This window comes from Physella acuta, unplaced genomic scaffold, assembly GCF_028476545.2.
Source record: "Physella acuta isolate Inbredline_101_S28 unplaced genomic scaffold, ASM2847654v3 ptg000081l, whole genome shotgun sequence".
In the NCBI taxonomy this organism is placed as follows: domain Eukaryota; kingdom Metazoa; phylum Mollusca; class Gastropoda; family Physidae; genus Physella; species Physella acuta.
The window spans coordinates 297,984-323,107 of record NW_026731601.1 but is presented as its reverse complement, the minus strand read 5'-3'; the positions used below and the strand labels follow the sequence as shown (position 1 = coordinate 323,107).

The following is a 25,124-nucleotide window of genomic DNA, read 5'->3' as shown; positions in this document are numbered from 1 at the left end:
TTGCCGATCTGAAATTTTGATCGTTTGTTATCATGATCCGTTGGGTTTCCCTTTGTTGACTTTGAAACTACAAAGGCTCGGAAATGGTTAAAACAAGACATAGTGGTGACATTGATGTTGAATCACCAACCACCTTTTTATCTCTTACAACTGAAAAAAACCGCCTGTCATCAAGAAGCGGTGATGTAAGTTTTTACTAGATCTAGATCTAATCAAAGTCCCGAGCAGTCGACGACAGGCGCTAGTACCGCTAGTTGAGTCATTGAGTCTGTTCACTAGACTACTAGACTAGTGACTATAGATTAAAATATGATTAAATATTATAGGCCTAATTAATTATAATTCTAGATCTATTCTATAGAGTGAAGTTCCACAGCCGATCACACATAGCGAACTCCCGACTTTTATCGGGCGCTATTTTGTAACCGTTTAACACAGAAACAAACCCAAAGTAGTAGTTCTAGATCTAGGTTGAATTATCGGATTTTTTAAAATAAAATATTCTGTTATTTCAAATACACCATTAACTTCCTTACCCCTTAAGAGAACATTTGACACCACATTTAAATATCTAGCTTCCTCGGTTGACGAGAAAAGAGAGAATTTGAAAATTATCGTAGAATGGAAAATGACAGACAAAATCGCTTTCTTGCCCCTCGACCAGCATAACATGACGTCGTGGACTTTTGTACACGAGCTTTTAATTCCTGCCATGGTAATTGCGACAGCTTAGGTTATTTACTCACCGGAAAATAACTAAAAGCAACTCGTTGATAATAAATAAAATCTCCAAACATCGTCACTCGCGTGATTGCTTGCTTACGTTTACTATCCTGTGGATGAAAAATCCCACCATGGTCGCGGGGTTACTGTGAGTTCAGCAGGCCTATAGTACACGTCATAGAATGAACACGTGTACATGAGATGGTCGGTGTCTGTCTTCACTTCTCTCTCTTCCCCCCCCCCCCCCTTCTTCAAGCAAATTGAAAAACAGACCTACTTCCCTACTTCTGGTCATTTTTTTTAAAAGTTCGGTCATTTTTTTTAAGTTCACATATCAGGCATGCTAGACAGCCAGCTGTATAAAAAAATTGTTTTTTAACTAGATCTGCGTCTAGCTTAAAAAAAAAATGCTTAAAATGCCCGTAAACAGATTATTTAGCGCCAAAAACAAAGGCCGCTGAACGAGCATTTTTAAAATATGCAGCAATGAAAAAGGCTAACGGCCGATCAATTAAGTCTAAAATCGCCCGTAAGTAGGTCTAGCTCTGAAAAAGGCCACTGAACAAGCATCACTAATTATAGAAACGAATAGGCCACGCAGCGTTGACGAGGTTAACCACCGGTCACGAATTAAATTCAATGCAGCTACTGTCGGCCCACAGAGAAGAAAAAAATCAATATACAAATAAAATTACTAATACAATAATAATGTCCATAATTTTACTTTTTCCGCACATGCTACAATTGAATTATAATTAAAATACTAGACTTAATAGTTCATTCCGCAAAAAACAAAAACTAGTTGTTTCTGTCTGGCAACTAGCGTAACAATGATGCAGCGTTACTAAAAATAGCAGAGAGAAATTGTCGCATGGTTACTTACGGGGTAATTGGATTTTTGGAAAAGAGAATCAATAATACTGTAATATACATGGTAAATATATCAATTATATATTAATCTACTGTTATACGGGCCGTTTTCCCCGTTATACCTTCAGTTTATACGGAGAGTGCTCCACTAGAAATCCTCTCATTATTTACAATCACAATTCTCGCGATTTTTTCTGGTATTCTAAGGCCTATTATCCATTTTATTAGCATCTTGTGTTAAAATAATGATAAGAATTTGCGAGATTAATGTTTTGAAAAATACAAAAATGTTTCCTTGTTTCGACATTTATGTAGATCTAGATCTATATGTTTTTAAACAACTGAGTTAAAACTTTTCAGTAATAAATGAAGACTAGCGATGTTTACAACAGATGCAACCATACTCATTTACTATAGCAGCCATCTCGTTTATATTTTTTAATTGTATTTTTTTTTTAATTGGATATTTTGACTTAGTAAAATTAAATTAGTAAATACTCATTTGAAAGTAATCACCTTATGTAGGTCGCGTTGCCACCATTGACTCCATTGTTATATTTCTTCTTCCCGATCCGCCGTCTTTTAGTTTTGATACACTAACAACAGCATTCTAATGTAATGTGCAAATAAATCTCCTAACTGTTGTTTTAAAAATATTTTAATTTTAATAGGCCTACATATTCTTAGAATATGTAGGCCTATTAAAATTAAAATATTTTTAAAACAACAAGATTTGTCTATATCTTATTTAGATTTAAAAAAACGCCAATTATAAACATCTTTGCTCCATTGATTTGATTTTTTTGTCAGCGCGAGAAAAATACCAACACTGTCTATCTAGGGTCACTGTGATTTCACATTGGTTTTGATTTGAATAGTGTAAGTGTATAGCATACGTCATAGCAAGACCATCGCTATTTGAGATTGTTGAGATTTGTCTCTCCCATTGATTTGATTTTTTTGTCAGCGCGAGAAAAATACCAACACTGTCTATCTAGGGTCACTGTGATTTCACATTGGTTTTGATTTGAATAGTGTAGGTGTATAGCATACGTCATAGCAAGACCATCGCTATTTGAGATTGTTGAGATTTGTCTCTCCCACCCCCACCCAGCAAGAGAAAAAACATATTTGGCGTCATTGTTCATAAATTCTATTGCTTCTGTTTAAGTGTACTATAACACAATACTCAAAAAAACGGGATCCCTTTTTTTTTTTTTTTATTTCTAAAATTTGGACTGATAGGCCTTTTAAATCAAAATAACAGAAGAAAAGAAAAAAATTGAGCACATTTTTACATGCGCGCTTAACATTTGCTCGGCCAGAGAAGCTCATATCATAGGCCATATATAATTGACCTAACGACTCCCGTGACAATTGTCAGGAATGATATCGGGTATTAAAAGCAAGATCTCAAGATATCATTTGAAATTACAAGAAAAAAATCACCACAGCAGAAAACATATTCTGCCTCTTAAAAGAATTATTGTTTAATTAAATCTTGACAATTTTACTGGCTGGTCCAAATAGCAGCTAAGGCTATAAGAATCCGGATCCTAATAGTGGCAGTATTTGTTCTTGAAACAATTATTTTTGTTTATGGAGCTGTGTTTATGGATGTATGGTTTATAATGTTTGAACCAAATGAACCTGTAGGCTGGTGAGGTGGATGTATGGTGTGTAAATGATTGAACCTTTAGGGTCTTGAGACTATACGTTTTACATTCCAGACTGGTGAGAATACACACTCTAGAGCGTACGATGAGGATAGAAATGCATTCAATATATTTGAAGAAAAAGTAGTTGAATCTCGGCTACGACCTAGAACTGGCCCAAGGTAAGTAATTTAATCTGTTGATTAACTTTCTGATGATTAACTATCTGGGCCTATGTAAATTAAACGAGTATTAAACGGTTGTTGATTATATTTATAGTCTTAATAAGGCTACATAATATTTCACTAGAATCCTTTTAAACTGTTGAAGCAATAACTGATTGACTGATTGATAGGCAGAAACTTGAAAGATTACAGAGACAGAGTAATATTAGATTTGGGTAGATGGATGAACAGAACCTCTTAACATTCAAACTGTTAGACACTTTAAAACATTGTCTGCAGTGAAAGCCTTTTCAGGTCTAAAATAGCCAGTATGCATGATTGACTGCATTCCTGCCACATATGCAGGCAGTATTCTGTGTAAACAAACTATTTTAAGTAGCATCCACCTTTGTGTACATAGTTGTCTGACTCCTAGTTTTAGTTCATTGTTTGACTTTTAGATCTGAATACTGTCATTTTACCTTAGTGCACTACTGAGTTTTTTTATTTTTGCAGTAGGGCCTACAACTATCTTGATGCAGATTCCTCAGATGAAGGTATTCTTTACTTACACACTAATATATTAAATATATTAAACTATCTCAAATGTGCTTAGAATAATTAGCAAATTTCGTATGAGTGTGGGAATTCTACTAGAAAATTAGTATTAGTTTGAACACTGTAAAAGTTTATGCATGTGGTGTTTTTTTTTTTATGTTAAGATTCCATAAGAAGAAGAAGACATCACATACCTGTGCAGGATTATTCTTCTGAACGGCGAACCAATTATACAAGGTCCAGGCAAGTCAAACAGGAAATGATAAATGCACATGACGACAATATCTCAAAGCGAACTTCTAGACGCAGGATTTCATACCAAGATGAGGACCATTCCGAAGAAGAAGAGGATGAAGATAATAACAGCAGTGGAATCACTCACTGGGACCAGAGTGCTGAAAGTAGGGCAAGAAACTCAGGAAGATTAAGGCAGCGTTTATCAGCTGGAAAAGCAACAGACCAACCTACAAATGTTGGACAGCAGTACTCTGAAGATGATGATGATGCTAATGTCAATGAAAATAAATGCAAGCGAAAGTATATAAAACAGCAAGTTTCAGACGATGAAGAGGACGATGTGAATGAAAATAAACGCAAAAGAAAATATACAAAACAGCAAGTTTCATATGATGAAGAGGATGATGCTCATGTTAATGAAACCAAACGCAAAAGGAAGTATACAAAACGCCAGCAAGTTTTAGATGATGAGGAAGCAGAAAATTTAAGGCGTAGAAGTTCTCGCACTCGACGCCAGGTACAGATATTTGTTCTTGAATCATTTGTGGGCAGTGCTATTAAACTATTGTAATTGTATTTCACTTGAACCTGGGCCAAGTCAGCTGTAACTCAGTGTTATGCTGCCCAGGGGCTTGTCGTGCTTTAGTTTAAGTACCATTAAATCAGAATTTTACCTTTCCACTCTGCAGGTGTATGATACACTGAATCAATCTTACCTCGTTAGCATCCCAGGTCGCTCAAAATTAGAGTCTGATGAAGCAAACGATAATTCAGATAATAAGGAAGACAGTGAGGATAATCAGGTGAGATCAATCTTCACTTGATTCTATGTTTGTTTTTTTTTTAATCCCCTTGAGATTTCAAATTAAGATGATGATGTTTCCTTTTCCAGGAATTTTCAGACATGTATAGCCGTGTCAAAAGAAAAAGAGTCCAGGTCAAACGAAATATGTATGGCGTTCCCATCAATGATGATTCAGATTCTGATCCTGGTAACTACCTTGAATACTTGTTGAAAAGAATCTCAGCCTTCTCACCAACTCTGATTACCTCTCTTTTCAGTCACTCTTTGATCATGTCTTGATTGACCTTATCCAAACATTTAAAGTTCTCTGATATCAATGAGTTGTACTTAAGTAATATACACCCTTGCACATTTTTGCATCATGTAAGGAAATTTAATATTTTAATGCTTAGCCATTCAACATACAAAAATTTATGTTTGTTCAAGTTTTATTACATGTTTATCAGATATTTACCAGCTTATTTAATAGTTATGTTTTTAGTTCATGTCAATTAAATATTAATATATATAACACATTTTATTTTATTATGTTAGATATTGTTAAGCGTAACAAAAGTAATAATAAAGACGATGATACTGATGAAAACTGTGAAGAGGAGGAAGATACAGAGAAAGATGATGGAAATAACAATAGCAACAGCCGTCCTCAAAGAGATGCCATGAAGAAAAAGAAGCAGCCTCTTATTGTCAAGTCATATTCCTTAAGAGAACACAAGCCTAGAACTGACTTGTACAAGGCACCTATCAAAGGTCGGACTATTTTATAACAAATATTTTATTTCACCTAATAAATTTTATTGCTTTCACTGTTCTAATTATTTCACTTAATATAACAACCACATTTTTCTTTAATGAAACAGAGCCCCGTATTAAAAGAATCCACAACTCCATCTTTGCATCGACTCCTACAAAAAAGAGTGCAAATCAAACCTATCATTCTCCTGCCCAAAGAAGAAATATAAGGTAAAAACTATGGTACATTTTGCTAGTTTTATGTTTAGATGCTATTAAAATGTAAACAGAAAGCAATCGGACGTGATAACAATACAATTTTTATGCCAGTTATTGTTTTCTATTCTGTTGAAGAAAGCGGTCAGCATTCCATTCTAGTTCAAGTTCTACCTCATCTTCTGAGAGTGAGAGTAGTGATGAAAAAAGTTTCAAGCGGCGTAAAGCTAAAAGCATGGCTAAAGCTCGTAGTAGGCATGTACTCACATTTTCTCTTGTCCTCTCACTTGACAGTGTTCACTTATTGAGCCAATAGAGCTATTGCAATGGTTGCTTATCAAAGTTTTGTCAACTCTTGTACAGAATGATGCCAATGAACTTTTCAACCAATGCACAGCCATCTTCCAGTGTTATCAAAGATAGAGTCAAGTCAGGGGCCAGTCTTGCTGATGTAGAGCCAATGACTATTGACAGAAATGTAAGTGCTTCATTGGTCATATCTCTGACATGCCTACCTTCCCGCCAAAATTGGAACCGTCCCGCTTTTTCACCCAAAAAGGAATTTGTTCCGTCATTCAGATTTTGACTCAGTTTGTTCCGGGTTTTGTTTTTTTTTTGTTTTTTTTTTTAAGTAATAAAGAAAGAAATGTAATAGGGTGAATTGAAAAAAAGCATGGAAAAGCGATTATCTCCCTTTGGCGTATGTTTCCTAGTTTACTTACAACATTTACAAGTATTATCTAATACTAGATCTAGCTAGGCCAGATCTACAAATAGATAATGTGGACAATCTAGCTAGTGAACGTTCTTTTTAGTATTTGCAATTGAATTGTAGATTTCATTTATGCCTTAAAAAAATACAATAAAATCATGACTAACATGCTTATTTCTAGATAGTAGTAGATCTCAGTAAGTATTTACTACTAGGGGTCGGCGTGGTAAAGCTCATGGTTGCTAAAACGAAAAGTCTCGAGTTTGAACCCTCGGGCAGATGAGGCTTGTTAGCAAGGGACAGCCACTCTTCTAGGAGAGACAACTCCAAAATAAAACAACTGCTGCCTTGTAGTTTGTTCTTGGTTGGACTAAGGCTATGGGAGCAAAACCAAAAAGAAAAGCAGGCTGAAATCGGAGTCAATGGCCTCAATGGCGCATAACCAGTTGAAACGTATCCTTAATTGTGATGGAGGCATGGTCAAGTTGGCAAAAAGGTCATGGTTGATAAAGTCGAAAAAGTCTCGAGTTAAAACCCTCTGGCAGATAAGGCTCGATCCCTTCAAACACTAAAAATTAAGAACGAAGAAGAAGAAAAGATCTACTAGTAGATCTAGAATTGTAATTCTAGATCTACTAGTAGATACTGAAATAGTGAATACTGATCTATCTTGTAGTTGTAACTTAACTAGTAACTACTATTATGAAGAACTTAGAAGTAACTAAGATTTTACTAGAGGTAGTAGATCAAGGGTTTTAGACGGCTTAGCTCTTAACTTATATTATATATTAATATTACTTCTGATGAAGCCTTCAGCATTTGTTATTCATACAGCTTAATAGCTTAGAACATATCAAGGCATAAATAATCAAATCAATAATGTTATGTCAAAGCTATGGTTTTTATTTATCAAGGCATAAATAATCAAATCAATAATGTTATGTCAAAGCTATGGTTTTTATGGGAGGGGGGGACTCAGGTTACTGGTTAACTTTTTTTTTTTTAATGTTAGCTGACATTAAGCAGTTTTTAATTGTAGCCTAGAGACTAGTTATATATGACTAGAAGCCTACTAATGTCAGAGTAATTTCCAAAATAATTATTTTTATTTTTGACTTAGTAAAGTAGCGTCTGGGCGTATGTTCCTCTTTTTGGCTACAAATTCCTCTTTTTAGGCATGACTGTTCCTACTTTTGGCTGACAGGGGTAAGCATGTCTGAATCTCTACATGTTGGGGAAGGTTAAATAGTTGATTTGATGCTATTGGCAAACTGTCCCAGTACTTGTGTATATTGACATCTGTCTCTACAACCCTCCCAGGGTGGGCACAAGATGGTTATGCTACACTGATTTCTTTTTCCATAGGTAACTTTCAACAGTATTGGAGGCCTTGGGAAACACATCAGAGCATTAAAAGAGATGGTTGTTTTTCCACTTCTTTATGATAAAGTATTTGAACGCTTTAATGTCGACCCTCCCCGGGGTGTACTATTTTATGGACCACCTGGTGAGTTTAAAAGATTTGACCAATATTTTCTGCAGTTTTTTTCCTAGCTCTGTTGTTTGATTTTTCTTCCCTCTCAATTTCATCAACAGGAACTGGCAAAACTTTAGTAGCTCGAGCTTTAGCAAATGAATGTTCTCAGGGTGATAGAAGAGTTGCCTTTTTCATGCGAAAGGGTGCTGATTGTTTGAGTAAATGGGTTGGTGAATCCGAAAGGCAGCTAAGACTTTTATTTGACCAAGTAAGTGTTTTTCATTATATCACAGAGGTTAAGTCTTAAAGATTATTGTAATTCTATGATGAGTGAAAAGTTACCTATTGCAAAAACTTTATCTTCTAGGCTTACAAATATCGTCCATCTATTATTTTCTTTGATGAAATTGATGGCCTGGCTCCAGTGAGGTCCAGCAGACAAGATCAGATTCACAGCTCAATTGTCTCAACTCTTCTTGCCTTGATGGATGGACTGGACAGTCGAGGGGAAATTGTTGTCATAGGAGCAACTAATCGTATTGATTCCTTGGATCCCGCTTTAAGGCGCCCAGGTCGATTTGACAGAGAGTTTTTGTTTCCATTGCCAACATTAGAGGTGAATATATGTATTCAAATTTAGGTCAGAGCTTAAACTTTGATTTGCTTGTTCTGTAACTCTTTTAATTGCTCATTTCTCAATTACTAAAGCAACAAGATTTTAATATCTTTTTTTTTTTTTGGTTCATGTTTTTATAGGCAAGGAAGCAAATATTAACCATTCATACATCAAGTTGGAGACCAAAGTTAAATGAATTTTTTATATCAGAATTAGCAGAACGTTGTGTTGGTAAGTCAAGATTATTTATGGCTTAATAAGCCTAAGAGGAATGTGTAAAAGTATATGGAGAACTTTGCTATTTTTCACTTGTAAAGTATTGTAGACTGATATGCAAAGTAAAGAGGGTTGCCTACATTAAAAATCAAATGCAGTAAAATTTGCCCAATAAGGAGCTATTTTTAGTCCAATTTTCCAAGAATAAAAAATGTATAAACCCATCTGAGACCATTCATATGGCCTGCCTTGTATAACCAACTGCTCTCTAACATGGCATCTGTTTCCTCAAACTTAAAAGCAAGCCCGCAAATATATGAACATGAATGGTTTGATCATTTAGCAAGAAAAATATTTTATTTGTTAGAAAAAAATTGTAGTGTATCACATAGTCCTTCAGCAAAGAGACATCTGATAAAATGTATAGCCTTTTGTGCTACTGCATTCTTGGTTTTTTACACTATGGGGGGAGGGGGGGTGATGTTTGTGAAACCAGGCGAAAATGTGGGCTTAGAAATGTGATTCACATTGTAAAATCTATCAGTGAGTACTTGACCAAGTATTGCAAAAATTTACTGTGGCAAAACAGAAAGTTTTAATGTGGGTCATGCACATTTTATAATTTGATAACTTAGATGGTTTTAAAAAAAAACTTGACCATGTGTACGAGTGGACCTATAACTGTCAAGAGTTCTGGACAGACAGTGATTACTAAAGAAAGTGGAAGCTTTCTGTTACAGCTTCAAATGTTGTCAACCTTGTCTGTAGAGTGAGCAGCAGAATTCACCTCTAATAAAGATGTTAGAGTTAGCCAGTGAGCAGCAGAATTCACCTCTAATAAAGATGTTAGAGTTAGCCACTCAAGCACTCCTGTTGTCTCATCTTTAATACCAGTACTTGTCATTGTAGGTTACTGTGGTGCAGATATCAAGGCATTGTGCACAGAGGCTGCAATGCTGGCATTGCGGCGCAGATATCCTCAGATTTACATGACCAATGAAGCCTTAGAGCTGGATGTTTCTTCCATTAATATATCTGCCAAAGATTTTTTTGAGTAAGCCATTTTACAACAAACTTAAGTTCTCTTCCCTTATGGCAATAGCCCAGTTGACTAAGAGGGGACCAGGTCATAATTATTAAAATAACCATAGACATGCGTTTCGTCTGTTGAGTTACTTTGGGTTTATTTTTGTTTGGTTTTTAAATTAGAAATGTAATATTTTAAGAAGTTGAAGTAAAGTGTGTTAATCAGTTACAAACTTAATGTATAAACAATACAATCAAGTTTCAATAGCACTGCTCACTATTTGAAAGTAATTATCTTCCATTAGGATTAATTTATAAATATTTTCTCAGTGCTACCTCCCAACGCTAATTGGTTTTTTATTCTCAGTGCTATCAACAATATAATTCCTACCTCCCAACGCTAATTGTTTTTTTTATTCTCAGTGCTATCAACAATATAATTCCTACCTCCCAACGCTCTGTGAATACTCCAGCAAGAGCCTTGTCTTCTAGGGTTGCACCGTTGCTTCAACATCAGCTGAACCAAGTTCTAAATCAACTTGCTGATTGTTTCCCACCTTGTCTTTCACAACTCTCCTCATTAGATGCAGCAGGTAAAAATAACTGTCAGCTTTACCAGCACTGTCATTTCTTAGCCATGTCTGGAGACTAAGCAAGAAATCCATCTGTTATTGATGTGTCCAAGTAACCGTTTTTACATCCTGTAACTCAAATCTTGCAGAATATTTTTTTTGTATCCAGTAGTAGTAATATTTAAATATTAAATTTATTATTATTGGTTTATGTCTAGCTACTAAATGTATTTAATATCTGAGTCTTAAGAGAAGTAGGTGTTGCGGGAAAGTTTGTAATAATTTGTGGACTTCTATGTTCTTGTAGCAACAGTGGATCAAGCCCAGGTTTTGACAGAAAGCGGTTTACTACTGGAGGACTTAGCAAGTGATGAAGATGAAGAAGCTCCTTCAATATTTACTACCTCACATAAAATCCATACATCAAATTTTGAAGCGGGACCAAGTACATCAGCAGTTCCTCACTATCTTAATTTTACTAGGTAACACTTCTCCTATATTTGTTGGAAAACATTTAAAGCTAACAAGTTGTCTACAATACTTGACAGTTATGCTACCAGACATACTAAGCTAACAAGTTGACTACAATACTTGACAGTTATGCTACCAGACATACTAAGCTAACAAGTTGTCTACAATACTTGACAGTTATGCTACCAGACATACTAAGCTAACAAGTTGTCTACAATACTTGACAGTTATGATACCAGACATACTAAGCTAACAAGTTGTCTACAATACTTGACAGTTATGCTACCAGACATACTAGGCTAACAAGTTGTCTACAATACTTGACAGTTATGCTACCAGACATACTAGGCTAACAAGTTGTCTACAATACTTGACAGTTATGCTACCAGACATACTAAGCTAACAAGTTGTCTACAATACTTGACAGTTATGCTACCAGACATACTAGGCTAACAAGTTGTCTACAATACTTGACAGTTATGCTACCAGACATACTAAGCTAACAAGTTGTCTACAATACTTGACAGTTATGCTACCAGACATACTAGGCTAACAAGTTGTCTACAATACTTGACAGTTATGCTACCAGACATACTAAGCTAACAAGTTGTCTACAATACTTGACAGTTATGCTACCAGACATACTAGGCTAACAAGTTGTCTACAATACTTGACAGTTATGCTACCAGACATACTAGGCTAACAAGTTGTCTACAATACTTGACAGTTATGCTACCAGACATACTAGGCTAACAAGTTGTCTACAATACTTGACAGTTATGCTACCAGACATACTAGGCTAACAAGTTGTCTACAATACTTGACAGTTATGCTACCAGACATACTAGGCTAACAAGTTGTCTACAATACTTGACAGTTCTGCTACCAGACATACTAGGCTAACAAGTTGTCTACAATACTTGACAGTTATGCTACCAGACATACTAGGCTAACAAGTTGTCTACAATACTTGACAGTTATGCTACCAGACATACTAGGCTAACAAGTTGTCTACAATACTTGACAGTTCTGCTACCAGACATACTAGGCTAACAAGTTGTCTACAATACTTGACAGTTATGCTACCAGTCGCCCTGCTACATTTCGACCAAGACTGATGCTGGTGGGTAGAGAAGGCCAAGGACAAACCACCTATATAGCACCAGCTGTCCTACATAGATTGGAGAGTTTGCCAGTTCATGTGTTAGACCTGCCAACACTATATGCTGTTACTGCTAAAACTCCTGAGGAATCGTGTGCCAATGTATGTGTTTAGGTTTCTTTAGTTATGTAACAAGATGTTTTTTTCCTTAGCCAGTCAGGCAACATTTTTCTATCCTTATGTCCACTGCATTGTCCTTACCTAACATAAGCTTCTCTTGTATGAAGTTTTAATGTCACCAATTCTGATGCAGGTATTTCATGAGGCAAAGCGCAAGTGTCCAAGCATCATATATATTCCTTACGTTGACCAGTGGTGGGGTGTGATGGCAGAAACTTTAAGAGCTACACTACTTACTCTTATTCAGGATTTGAACCCATCATTGCCTCTTCTCTTGTTGGCTACTAGTGAACAACCATACTACACCTTAGACACTGTGGTATGTATTGGCGTAGTTCTCCCTTCTTTCTGTGTCTTCAGAAATTCCTATAAAAGCACTGCTATAGGTACATTTTGTCAATTTCCTTTTGGTTTGGTACTTTAAGAGAAATTAGTAAAATGGTGTAATAAATGGTCGTACATTACCAATAATAAAAAAGAATATTAAAGAAGAATTTCTGTCATTCTAACATTTGGGATAATCAGAATTTACAACAGTTTCTGACCTAAGAAATGATTGATTCAAATGGTGCCTATCTCAAATGTGTTAAAACTTGGGAGGCCACTGATAACATGTAGAGAAGTAAAATGCTAGAGGAATGAATGAATGAAAGGTTTTCTCTTAGCTCCAGTCATCTGGTCAGGCTGTATGTTTTTCTCTTAGCTCCAGTCATCTGGTCAGGCTGTATGTTTTTCTCTTAGCTCCAGTCATCTGGTCAGGCTGTATGTTTTTCTCTTAGCTCCAGTCATCTGGTCAGGCTGTATGTTTTTCTCTTAGCTCCAGTCATCTGGTCAGGCTGTATGTTTTTCTCTTAGCTCCAGTCATCTGGTCAGGCTGTATGTTTTTCTCTTAGCTCCAGTCATCTGGTCAGGCTGTATGTTTTTCTCTTAGCTCCAGTCATCTGGTCAGGCTGTATGTTTTTCTCTTAGCTCCAGTCATCTGGTCAGGCTGTATGTTTTTCTCTTAGCTCCAGTCCCTGTTTTGTGAAGCATCTGGTGAGGTTGTAGAGATGAGAGATGCAAATCTGGAAGAAAGGAGAGCATTTTTCCAAGACCTCCTGCTCAAACAAACTGCCCGACCACCACCAAAGAAAAAACAAGCAGGTAGGCTAACTTTTTATTTTGTCTTGATGGTGCCAAGTGGTCAATATAAAACTTGATGCTGGCATTTAGGATATTTACCAGATTTAATGGAAGCCCTTATTGGTATGGTAGACATGCCTACCGTCCCACCAAAAGCAGAATCATTCTTTTTCAACGTGAAAAGTAATTTGTTCTGCCATTCCGATTTTGACTCAGTTTGTTCAGCTTTTTTTTTCTAAATAATCATAGAAGTTATTTAAAAAGAAAAGAAAATGATCAGGAAAAAATGCACCCAAGATCCATCGGGTTAGAAGAGTTAAGCTCTTTGAGATCTTTACTAATTCATTTTGTTGAGCTTTCAGCAATGAAAAATAATTGAAGTGAAAATTGATGTCCACAAAAATGTAGACCTTTATATAGGACAGGAAGCTTTGGAGTTTATTTCAAGAAAAGAGGAGTTCCATTTGAGGGATGAAAGATTGGCTGTTTTTGATGATGGTGATAAGAAATGTTTGACTTGTGCTGTAAAATGTATATTCCTCTGCATGATGAATTACTAAAGCATGTGGAAGTGGCAGATGTCAACAATCAGACTGATCTTCTGTATTTACACAGGAATATTTCCTCAATAGGTTTCCAGCATTGTTACCTAAAGCTGTTACAGTTGCAGATATTAAGCTTGAATTTTTATTATATAAGTCTTGTTTACAAGAAAGATTAGATGCCACGTGGCCTGAAATAGGCAAGTTAAAAGTGGATGGAGAGGTTGCAATTTGTCAACATTAATAATGTCAGTTTTTACAGTACCACATTCTTCTGCACATTGCGAAAGAATAATTTCACTTATGCGTAAGTGAATTTAGAAGCGGAATAAGTTATGAGACAATTGAAGCATTGCTTATAGCAAAGTCAAGATCAGGAGATGCCACTGAAAGAGTTCACTCTGATGCAGCCCTTCAAGACTTAGAGTGTATACTGCAAAACTCTTCAAACTGTTACATTAAAGCAATGATTTATCAAAATATATATATGAAGTATGGCTACAGGACATTACCCCCCTGGAAATTTTCCTCCCCCCCCCCCCCCCCCCCCCCCCCCCCTCTCTTAAGTTAGAATCCTAACTCTAACTAGAAATCTATACCTTTATACTACTTTAATCCAAACCTTAAAAAAAGACCAAAACCAAAGCATCCACCTTAGCCTAAAACTTCACACAAAACCAAAACCAACGCTAGACACAACCCTAACCATAACAATAGCTCTAACTCTAACCCTGTCCGGGGGGGTAATGTCCTACTGGGCGGGGGGGTAATTGACAGGGGGGGTAATTACTCTGGGGGAAATGTCCGGGGGGTAATTGACAGGGGGGAAATGCCCTGTTCCCATGAAGTATATACGCATGTTTTTGTTTATATTAATTTAAGATTATTATTGGTTAAGCAACTGTGGATTTTAAAAAATACTGTTCCTACTTTAGGGTTGTCAGGGGTAGGCTTATCTGGTTATAACCTCAATAATGAAATTATGATAATTTGTCTAACGTAAAGACTACAAATGGCTTTGTTGGAACAAACATTGGCCTGGTTTTTACCCAAAGTTGGCCTTTCTGTAGGATACCAGACATCACACAATGGGACATTAAATTCTAACCTCTGTCTAAGCAAATATCTACATCTATCCTGATGAGTATTTTTTTCTTTACCATGATTGATGCTTACTTGAATAGTTAGTAATTAAACCGGATGTGATCTCCCCTAAAATTTCTCAAATATTCTTATATAATTCGGCAACTCTGAATATAGACATGATTTTTTATCCGTTTTTAATTACTTAAGGAGGAAGTGGTAGTCAACTTTCTTCAAAATCATTTTTATATATTTTTTTTTATTTTGATATCTGGTGAAGGTTGGCATCAAACTTTATTTTTTATTATATTTTTTTTGTAAGTGATGTAATTTGCTGTTTACCCCAATAATATCGGAAAAGTAATTATTTATTAAGGTTATTAATTATTTTGCTAATACATACATTTATATGATAAAATGTTTAGACAATAAAGCTTCATTTTGTTTTTTTAAATTCATTTTTAAAATTTCACAAAAAATTCTTTTTGTAAGATTTCAAAATTTCCCTTTGACAAACCGTACTTTGTTGTGTCTACTAGGAATGTGCAAAGTTATATTGCATTGTTTTTAATTATTTTTTTAGTCATTTTGTTTCTACTGTGTACATAAAAATTGTTCAATTTGACCCTAATTTTCTCTAAAAATGTATAAATTAACTCAAATAAATAGTGTTATAATATTTAAAGTATTTTAAAGTTAATACAATTTCAAAAAAGCATGTATCTTATAATTTGTGAGAAAATGTTTTCACTACCCGTCCCCCCTTAAACTTTTTAAAATAGAATAGAAAATTTAGAAAAAAAGAATCGCGCACCAAGTGAACGCCAAACAATATGTGTATAATAGTGCGGAATATTATTAGTACTGAATAAATTCACATGCGTTTTTGAGAAATCAGAAGTAAATTACAACTTCCGATCAATGAAAATTACTCAAAATTTGACAGAATGCAGAGAATTAGATATTTTACTTATCTTTTAAATTTTGTTTATCTGAAATAGTAGTCCGGTTACCGGAAATCACTGAAAAGTTGATACAGAACTACTAATTTGATATAATACTTGTATATGAAATTTCATCAACCTAGCTGTAATGGTACTCAAGTTGTCATGTTTACAGACATACTGACAGAATTGCAAAACCCAGTTTTTCTGACTCGATTACGCATAGAACGCTGAAATTTTTATAAATCTGCATTAATTATTTTTGCCCGATTAAAATAAGTCGCTGATACTCCATATATGATGAAGTATTGAGGTGTAAACCGATGAAAACAGTAAAAAAAAATTACTTCCTCTTTACTCTGTATACAAGAAAGTAAAAAATTAAGGCCGTTTTTTTTTTCAGTCTTATAACTTTGTATGACTTGTTTGCTCTATCTCATACAAATGAAACATGACAATCATATTTTTTCAGGAGATTTTCTTAGACTTCTAAACGAAGAGAAAAAAGCTAATATAGTACGTAAAATATCCAAACCGAAGCGAAAACGTAAGAAAATGGAAGGGCCTCATCCTGGCAGTATGTATCCTTTCCATGAAGGCACTCGCCTAAGTAAAGAAAGGATGAAAGGTTCATTTCCAAAAGTTTCAAAGAAAGAATCAAATAATGGATTGGTAGATGTGTCTGAAGTGAAATGTGCTGCAAGTCGGCATGTCAGACCACTCCATAGAATGGTCCTGCGATCACGACGAGCTCACCAAGGCAGACTGAACCGTAATCAGTCAGCCAGAGGTTCTGTTCCAGCATTTAAGAGACCCTGTATTTTTCTCTCTAACAAGCCAGCACCCCATCACCCATACAGTCTCGTGCCACTGAAACCAGGATTTGAGCATTCTGTTCTTGAAGCAAGAGATGGCTCAATAAGTGCAAGACGTTTACGCTATTTAAGACGTTTGCAAAAACTGGATGCCGCTTTGTATCAGTCTAAATGTGCTGGAGTGCCACAGTGCAGCCATTCCTGCAAGTTGTCTTCATCTGACAAGTCCTTGAGGAGAAGAAGTTTGATGTCTGTTGGATCATCTCAAATGTTGTACAAGAAGGGAGGTGTTGAGCACCAGCACACCACTGTCTTACCTCTTAACCTCAGAGATTTACATCAGAGAACACCACATAGTCAAATATCATGTTATAACTTGCGTCCAAGAAAACGTGCTCACACTGGTAATGGTTGGAGTTTGTTGCTGCTTTCTAGTTGAAGTTTCTGTTGAAATATTGAAGATTAATTTGTTTGATAGAACTTGTTATTTATTTCTTCAAGTTTCCCTCATGCTGCTGTATCATTGATGTAACATTGGGTTGTCTGTTTTTTTTTTTTTTTTTTTTTTTTTTTTTTTTTTTTTTTTTTTTTTTTTTGGGTTACATCAAATTGTTTGATAATTTAGAAAAGAAGTAAGAGCATCATTTCTTCTCATCTGTTCTAAAACATGAAGTTTGACCCTTTAAGAAAGAATAGAATTGTGCATGGTCCAACAATCCTCTACCATCTGATGCTACCCAGGTTTGGTATTTGAGCTAGTCAACAAGGCAATGCTTGCTTATGTACTTGAGTTGTTTTGTGTTTGCAGCACAGAGAATGTTAGAGGTTCTACCCAAAGCTGCCCCACCCAAAGCCAGGGAGCTGACAAAAGAAGAAGTCAATCTTCTCATGGAAAAGGAAGAGCTAACACTAATGGAACTTCGCATCTTTCTCAGGGATGTACTAAATAAACTGGGGAGTGACAAGAAATTCTCCATTTTTGCCAAGCCTGTTAATATTGATGATGTAAGTTTCTCTCAACAAATACCCTAATTTTTGTATACTGCTTGACAATATTTAGCTGAGGGAGTTGATTCTTTTATTAAAACTTAATATTATATATTTAGGCTGCTGAAAAATTGTAGTTAAAACTTTTATATATTTAGCTCCTGTAATTTATATTTAGGCTCCTGATTATTATGAAATTATTGAACACCCAATGGATTTGTCTACTATGATGGGGAAAATTGACCTTCATGAGTATGGAACTGTGCGCTCATTTATGAATGATATTGACCTCATCTGTTCAAATGCTTTAGAATACAATCCTAATAGAGGACCAATGGGTAAGTTGTACAAGTTTTTACTTTCATAAGCTAATTTAGAAAACTTGACTTGAGCTTTACTTTTGGCTGTTGATTATACTGCTGGTGCCCACACTTTAGGCTGTTGATTATACTGCTGGTGCCCACACTTCAGGCTGTTGATTATACTGCTGGTGCCCACACTTTAGGCTGTTGATTATACTGCTGGTGCCCACACTTTAGGCTGTTGATTATACTGCTGGTGCCCACACTTTAGGCTGTTGATTATACTGCTGGTGCCCACACTTTAGGCTGTTGATTATACTGCTGGTGCCCACACTTTAGGCTGTTGATTATACTGCTAGTGCCAAGCTGTGAAGTTGTCTGGACATAAAGATTGTCAAATACTGTATTTAAAAAAAAAACACTGGGAGTTCCTGGTTAGCTGTAGTGTTATCTTGTAAACCACTTATAATTTAATAAATTGAATGATTACAATCCCTCTAAAAACTATTTTTAGATCGAGTTATTCGCCACAGGGCTTGTGCTCTGAAGGATACTGCTTATGCCATCATTAAAACTGAGTTGGATAAAGATTTTGAAAAAACATGTGTAGAAATTGAAGAGTCAAGAAAGAGAAGAGGTTAGTTTAACAATACAGTATAGAATTAAGAGATAATATAGGCTACTGGCAGTTTTCAAATAAGGTTATGCTTTTTAGTCATTGATATATTTTTCATCCAAATTTTGAACAGGCCAAAAATCCACAACTGTCCCCAACTTTTATTATACCAAGCCAAACAGCCAGCTGCCCAAGTCACAAGCTGTAATCCCAGACTATTTAGAACATCCAAAACAAAGCCGCTCAATACCAAAACCTGAAGGTGAGCGCTACAGTCGTCGTGTCAGGGGACTCAACATAGACCCAGTGCCACCTTTAGAGGCTGTTGAAAAGGTTTTCAAGCTGTCCCGAGCTACATCATCTCCACCCAGAGAAGACAATGGCAATGATTGTGATGGTGGCTCACAGGGCAGGAGTGATGAGAGGACGCATGCTGTAACATCCCCAGTGGACCAACCTTCAGACAGGACTAAGGCTAATGCTGTGTCATCCCCTGCTGATAAAGATGGCAGTATACCTAAGAAAAGCCCCCATTTGACCTCTGCCAATAAAAGTAAGAAAAACAAATGTGTGTGGTGCAAACCCCGCAGAAAGAGAAGAAAACTGACCATTTTAAAAGCTCAGTCTCGCCAGGCCAGTGGAGAGGAAGATAATGAAGAAGAAATGAGTTGTGAAGAAATAGATGAAGAATGCAAGCCAAACTCCCCCAAACAGACAGATATTGAACTCCTCAAAATAGACACAGCACTCCAAGAAAGTAAGTCATGCTAAAACTAGAATATTAAGTTTTTTTTGTTTGGCGCAAATGAAAATTTGTCTGATGAGATATGTAACACATTGTCACGTTCCAGCTGATATAAAAGATTTGAAGAGTCCAGGGCGATGCTCATCAAGATTAAAACATGCTCCCATCAGCCCCAGAGTGGTGACCAGAAGAAGTAGTATGAGTCCTACAGCTGAAGCTAGTCACACGTTGAGTAAACAGTTAGTACAAACAAGTGGGGAACAGACAACTCTAGCAAAAAGTATAGAAGAAACTGCAGGTAGGATATGTTTGATTCTAATTCTAGCAGAAATCTTGGGCTCTTTGTGTTCTCAAATCACCATACAGTTATAACCCATGATAATAAAAAGCTATTAGTTCCTTGGCAGTGAATGTCTCAACTGCCATTGATCTATCTAAATTGAAAGCAGGGAGCACTGGATCTGCTGCACCCATGAAAGCAACAGAAGGCCCTGAGAAATGTAGTGTAGTCAAGAGGCTTGACTTGGATGTAGTCACAGACAGTGGGATAGGCAGTTCACTGGATAGTAATGGAGACTCCAGGGACAGTATAGAACACCCTAAGGTGGAGGTGAGTTTTGAGTTTTGTTATACCCTTTTTTTATAAAGAAATATCTAAGCAAAATGTATGTGTACCATAAAGCTTAGGGGTTGGGAAGGTTAGTTCAACATGTGAAAGAATGTTAGATTTTAACTGGGGGTTTTTTTTTTTCATTTAGGGAGAAAACTGCAAAATGTCAACCTCTGTAACAGTTGCAGGTATTTATCCAATTTTCTCATTCTGCATTAGAATCTGTACTTAATATCCAAGTCGCTTACCTCATCACCAAGAACTGTAAGAGCAACTAGACTACCCGTTATTCTTGGATAACCGTGTGTTTGCGGGGTTACTCATGAATGACATCACATTTGTTTGACAATTTTTATCTTTCCCCTTCCCTTCCTACTGTCACACGTCTTCACAAAAAGCCAGACCCCCACATTCACTTAGACAACATGTGTTTGTCTTTTAAAAACATCGATTTCGGCTGAGCATACTATCCCTTCATATGCTGAGGTCACAGAAACAGGTGAACACTACTTCACCTGCACTGTGTCCCACCAGTCCTGATAGGCAACTCTATCATTCATCTAAAAAAAAAAATTGAAAAAAGATATTAACCATGACATGAAGTGTCTCGAAGCCGTACCACCCGCATGGTAAATGTTACACTATCATCTTGACCAGCTGGGCATATACAGTAAAGTGCAAATTTATTGGGGTAATTTACTTAGCATCATTTAATATTAATAAAGTTAAATTGCGCAAATATTATTTGATATTTAATTATATCCGAATTTAGCCAATTCCATTGCTAAACAAACAGATTTATGTAAAAATAACTATGGCCTGAAATAGTTAAGTTTTGAAACTCATTATTGATCTAGATCTAGAAAACTAGATCTACAATCTATGGCTGGCTTAAGTCTAGTTTATTGTAGCTCTAGGTAAATTCCTTGTATTCCCAAATTAGATGATCTGTCAAGCTAAAAAGTAAAGATTTATATCAGATATTTTAAGACTAAAATAGTTAGATAAACAAACTCAATAATTTGTTTTTTATTATGCATTAAACATTTGAGTAGGCAACATAGTCTTCCATGGAAGCCACCATGTTTCATTGTTAGTTGTGAAAAATAAGTAAATTAATCAAGTGACATCACAGTAAAGTAATAGTTCTGAACTTTTATAATTTAAATGGTGTTTCTACCAATGAATATATCAATTAATTAATTAACTTCTTTAAAAGTTTGGTAAAAAAAAAAAAAAAACATTATTCTCTACATAAATAGGCCCATGTATTTTACAGTTCTACACATAGTGCAGATGCTGTCACATAACCAAACAAACAAATAAATATACAAACATGTCAACAACTTGAATTTTAGTAGTATATAGAACTAGATACATTAGAATCTGTATTTAATATCTAAGTCACTTATCTCATCACCAAGAACTAAGAGCAATCTAGATAGCTACATTAGAATCTATAGCAAGTCACTCATCACCAAGAACTATAAGAGCAATCTAGATAGCTACATTAGAATCTATAGCAAGTCACCCATCACCAAGAACTATAAGAGCAATCTAGATAGCTACATTAGAATCTATAGCAAGTCACTCATCACCAAGAACTATAAGAGCAATCTAGATAGCTACATAACAATCTATAGCAAGTCACTCATCACCAAGAACTATAAGAGCAATCTAGATAGCTACATAACAATCTATAGCAAGTCACTCATCACCAAGAACTATAAGAGCAATCTAGATAGCTACATTAGAATCTATAGCAAGTCACTCATCACCAAGAACTATAAGAGTAATCTAGATAGCTACATTAGAATCTATAGCAAGTCACCCATCACCAAGAACTATAAGAGCAATCTAGATAGCTACATTAGAATCTATAGCAAGTCACCCATCACCAAGAACTATAAGAGCAATCTAGATAGCTACATTAGAATCTATAGCAAGTCACCCATCACCAAGAACTATAAGAGCAATCTAGATAGCTACATTAGAATCTATAGCAAGTCACCCATCACCAAGAACTATAAGAGCAATCTAGATAGCTACATTAGAATCTATAGCAAGTCACCCATCACCAAGAACTATAAGAGCAATCTAGATAGCTACATTAGAATCTATAGCAAGTCACCCATCACCAAGAACTATAAGAGCAATCTAGATAGCTACATTAGAATCTATAGCAAGTCACCCATCACTAAGAACTATAAGAGCAATCTAGATAGCTACATAACAATCTATAGCAAGTCACTCATCACCAAGAACTATAAGAGCAATCTAGATAGCTACATTAGAATCTATAGCAAGTCACCCATCACCAAGAACTATAAGAGCAATCTAGATAGCTACATTAGAATCTATAGCAAGTCACCCATCACCAAGAACTATAAGAGCAATCTAGATAGCTACATTAGAATCTATAGCAAGTCACCCATCACCAAGAACTATAAGAGCAATCTAGATAGCTACATTAGAATCTATAGCAAGTCACCCATCACCAAGAACTATAAGAGCAATCTAGATAGCTACATTAGAATCTATAGCAAGTCACCGATCACTAAGAACTATAAGAGCAATCTAGATAGCTACATAACAATCTATAGCAAGTCACTCATCACCAAGAACTATAAGAGCAATCTAGATAGCTACATTAGAATCTATAGCAAGTCACCCATCACCAAGAACTATAAGAGCAATCTAGATAGCTACATTAGAATCTATAGCAAGTCACCCATCACCAAGAACTATAAGAGCAATCTAGATAGCTACATTAGAATCTATAGCAAGTCACCCATCACCAAGAACTATAAGAGCAATCTAGATAGCTACATTAGAATCTATAGCAAGTCACCCATCACCAAGAACTATAAGAGCAATCTAGATAGCTACATTAGAATCTATAGCAAGTCACCCATCACCAAGAACTATAAGAGCAATCTAGATAGCTACATTAGAATCTATAGCAAGTCACCCATCACCAAGAACTATAAGAGTAAATTGAGTTTTTCTTCCTTCAGATGCCAATCAGAACTGTAACTCCAGCAGGGCCAGTAACCAGGTGGAAAAAAAAGTTGAAATAGATTTATGTCGGTTGACATCTTTATTAAATGAGCTGGTGGCAAAAACTGATGGATATAATGTGGAGCGTTTAGAAAAACTGTACAGTAGCCTGAGTTTAATTATCTACAGACACAGAGGGAGCTATGACAGAAGTCTCATGATTGTGGTAAGTCCATTTCTTGAGAGTTTGTGCTTGTAAGTGAAAAGAAACAAATCTTAGAAAATAGATTGAGATAGATAATCTGCTAGTCAGCCAATTTTTTGAAGATTTGACTTTATAAATGCCAGTTGCTGTTGTTGAGTTAGCTACTGATATTATTTTCTTCCATGACAGGATTTGGAGCAAAAAGTGGAGCAGCTGACCACAGTGTAATCTGCAATGTGTTGTGTAGTTGAGAGATGTGTCAAATCTCCAGTGTGTTGTGTACTTGAGAGATGTATCAAATCTCTAGTGTGTTGTGTACTTGAGACCTTCAACTACTTGACATTGAATACTTTGTTGTTGACTACAGCCTTGTCTTTACATAGACTGGTAGTTTATACAAACTTTGGCTGGAAATGACCAGATGACAGTTAAGCTGTCTTGATGCATGCTTGTTTTATTGTCAGTCAATGCAAGTGCCTCTAGCTTGTGTATTTGCCAGATTTTTCACTAGTCACCAGAGCTGACTACTGAGTCATATAGCCCACAATCAACCTACTCTTCCAAATAACAGCATTTGACATGGCCTCAGTCACAACATACAACCAACTTAGAATGGCTACAAGAATTCCTTACTTTTTTTTTCAAGCATTGATTTTTAAAGGAAAAAATCATTTGATGTAGTCAGACTTAAAGAATGAAATCTTACTGTTGCTTATGAATATTGTGCCATTTGTTATACTACAGCAAATCCAAGGGCAGCATTAACGCCTGCAGTTGAATGCAATTGTTATCCAGCATTGTTAACCCAGGAATATTCCCATCAAATACTCAGAGCTTCATTACAGGACTCTTGAGCTCATTTTTTCATGGCATCTCCATTTGTGGTGTGAACACCTCCAGCCAAGCTTTTTTTATTGAATGAATGATTTATTTTTTTTATTTTTAATGTATTATTTCATCACCTAACCTATTCTAATCAAAAACTACCCTATTCCTTTTTTCATCAGTCATGTTTATGAAACCAACAGATGATGACTGGTATTTATCTGTCTGGGCTCTTTTTTTTTCTATTGTAGTGAGGGTTTTTTTTTTTATATGCCCTAAATGTAACTGAACTGAGTAAAGCTAAAATGTACCAGTGAACTGAGTAAAGAAGGCATTAGCTGTTGTACTGCTGTGGATTAGTGTTAGAGTGGCAGGGCTAGGGCATGCTGTAAATATTGTGATAAAAGGGTTGGTCCCTGCTACAGGTTCTCTCTGTCTTAGCTCATGTTGTCCTGTGGCTCTATGGATGTTATCTTTCAATATTTGTGTAAGCAATCTCTTGATGGACAGTCTTGACAATCACAGATTCAACACCAATGTCATTATACTTCATTTGATTCCCCCCATCTTTTGGATCACATGTACACTATATAGTGTTTAAGACATCCAGCTAGCATCATTCATCTAAAGAATCCCTACCATCTGCCTAAATAAAATTCTATTTTTGCTCAATATATATTTATAATTGAAATAAGTTTAAATTTTTAACTCATTGTCCATCAGAGTAAACAGTATCATTTTATACATTTGTATACAAGTTAGCTTATTTATTGATACATTCAGTGTCTTATGGCAAACTATTTAAAGATCTCATTTCTTTGTATAATCCCTGTTTGTAGAAAATAACATTTTAAAAACAGATTGGACATGACTTAAGATTCTAGTATGCTAAATAATTTTTAGTACATTTTTAATTTCAAACAGGCAGTTCAATATTAAGGACTGTTAACGTATGACACTTTCTTTTCTATACAAAATTCAAATAAATTATGTATA

At 35.7% G+C, this 25,124-nt stretch overlaps 1 protein-coding gene across 4 annotated transcripts; it reads left to right on the top strand.

The window, feature by feature from the left end:
- LOC131957362 (ATPase family AAA domain-containing protein 2) lies at nucleotides 1-25,124 on the top strand. 4 transcript variants are annotated; one of them, XM_059322127.1, is made up of 30 exons: nucleotides 1-185; nucleotides 3,324-3,430; nucleotides 3,932-3,969; nucleotides 4,135-4,724; nucleotides 4,897-5,010; nucleotides 5,100-5,199; nucleotides 5,547-5,762; nucleotides 5,873-5,975; nucleotides 6,099-6,215; nucleotides 6,324-6,438; nucleotides 8,038-8,179; nucleotides 8,269-8,417; nucleotides 8,517-8,765; nucleotides 8,906-8,996; nucleotides 9,891-10,035; nucleotides 10,431-10,600; nucleotides 10,887-11,061; nucleotides 12,128-12,314; nucleotides 12,466-12,651; nucleotides 13,340-13,475; nucleotides 16,496-17,242; nucleotides 17,647-17,843; nucleotides 18,004-18,163; nucleotides 18,642-18,764; nucleotides 18,877-19,500; nucleotides 19,595-19,786; nucleotides 19,935-20,098; nucleotides 20,247-20,286; nucleotides 23,116-23,324; nucleotides 23,493-25,124. In XM_059322127.1, the coding sequence occupies exons 1-30, from the start codon at nucleotides 84-86 to the stop codon at nucleotides 23,529-23,531; spliced, it is 5,727 nt and encodes a 1,908-aa protein (XP_059178110.1). In that variant the 5' UTR covers nucleotides 1-83; the 3' UTR covers nucleotides 23,532-25,124. The 4 variants fall into 4 exon arrangements, with proteins under 4 accessions (XP_059178110.1, XP_059178102.1, XP_059178095.1 ...); XM_059322119.1 differs by having other exon boundaries at nucleotides 3,929-3,969; nucleotides 19,938-20,098; XM_059322112.1 differs by having other exon boundaries at nucleotides 3,929-3,969.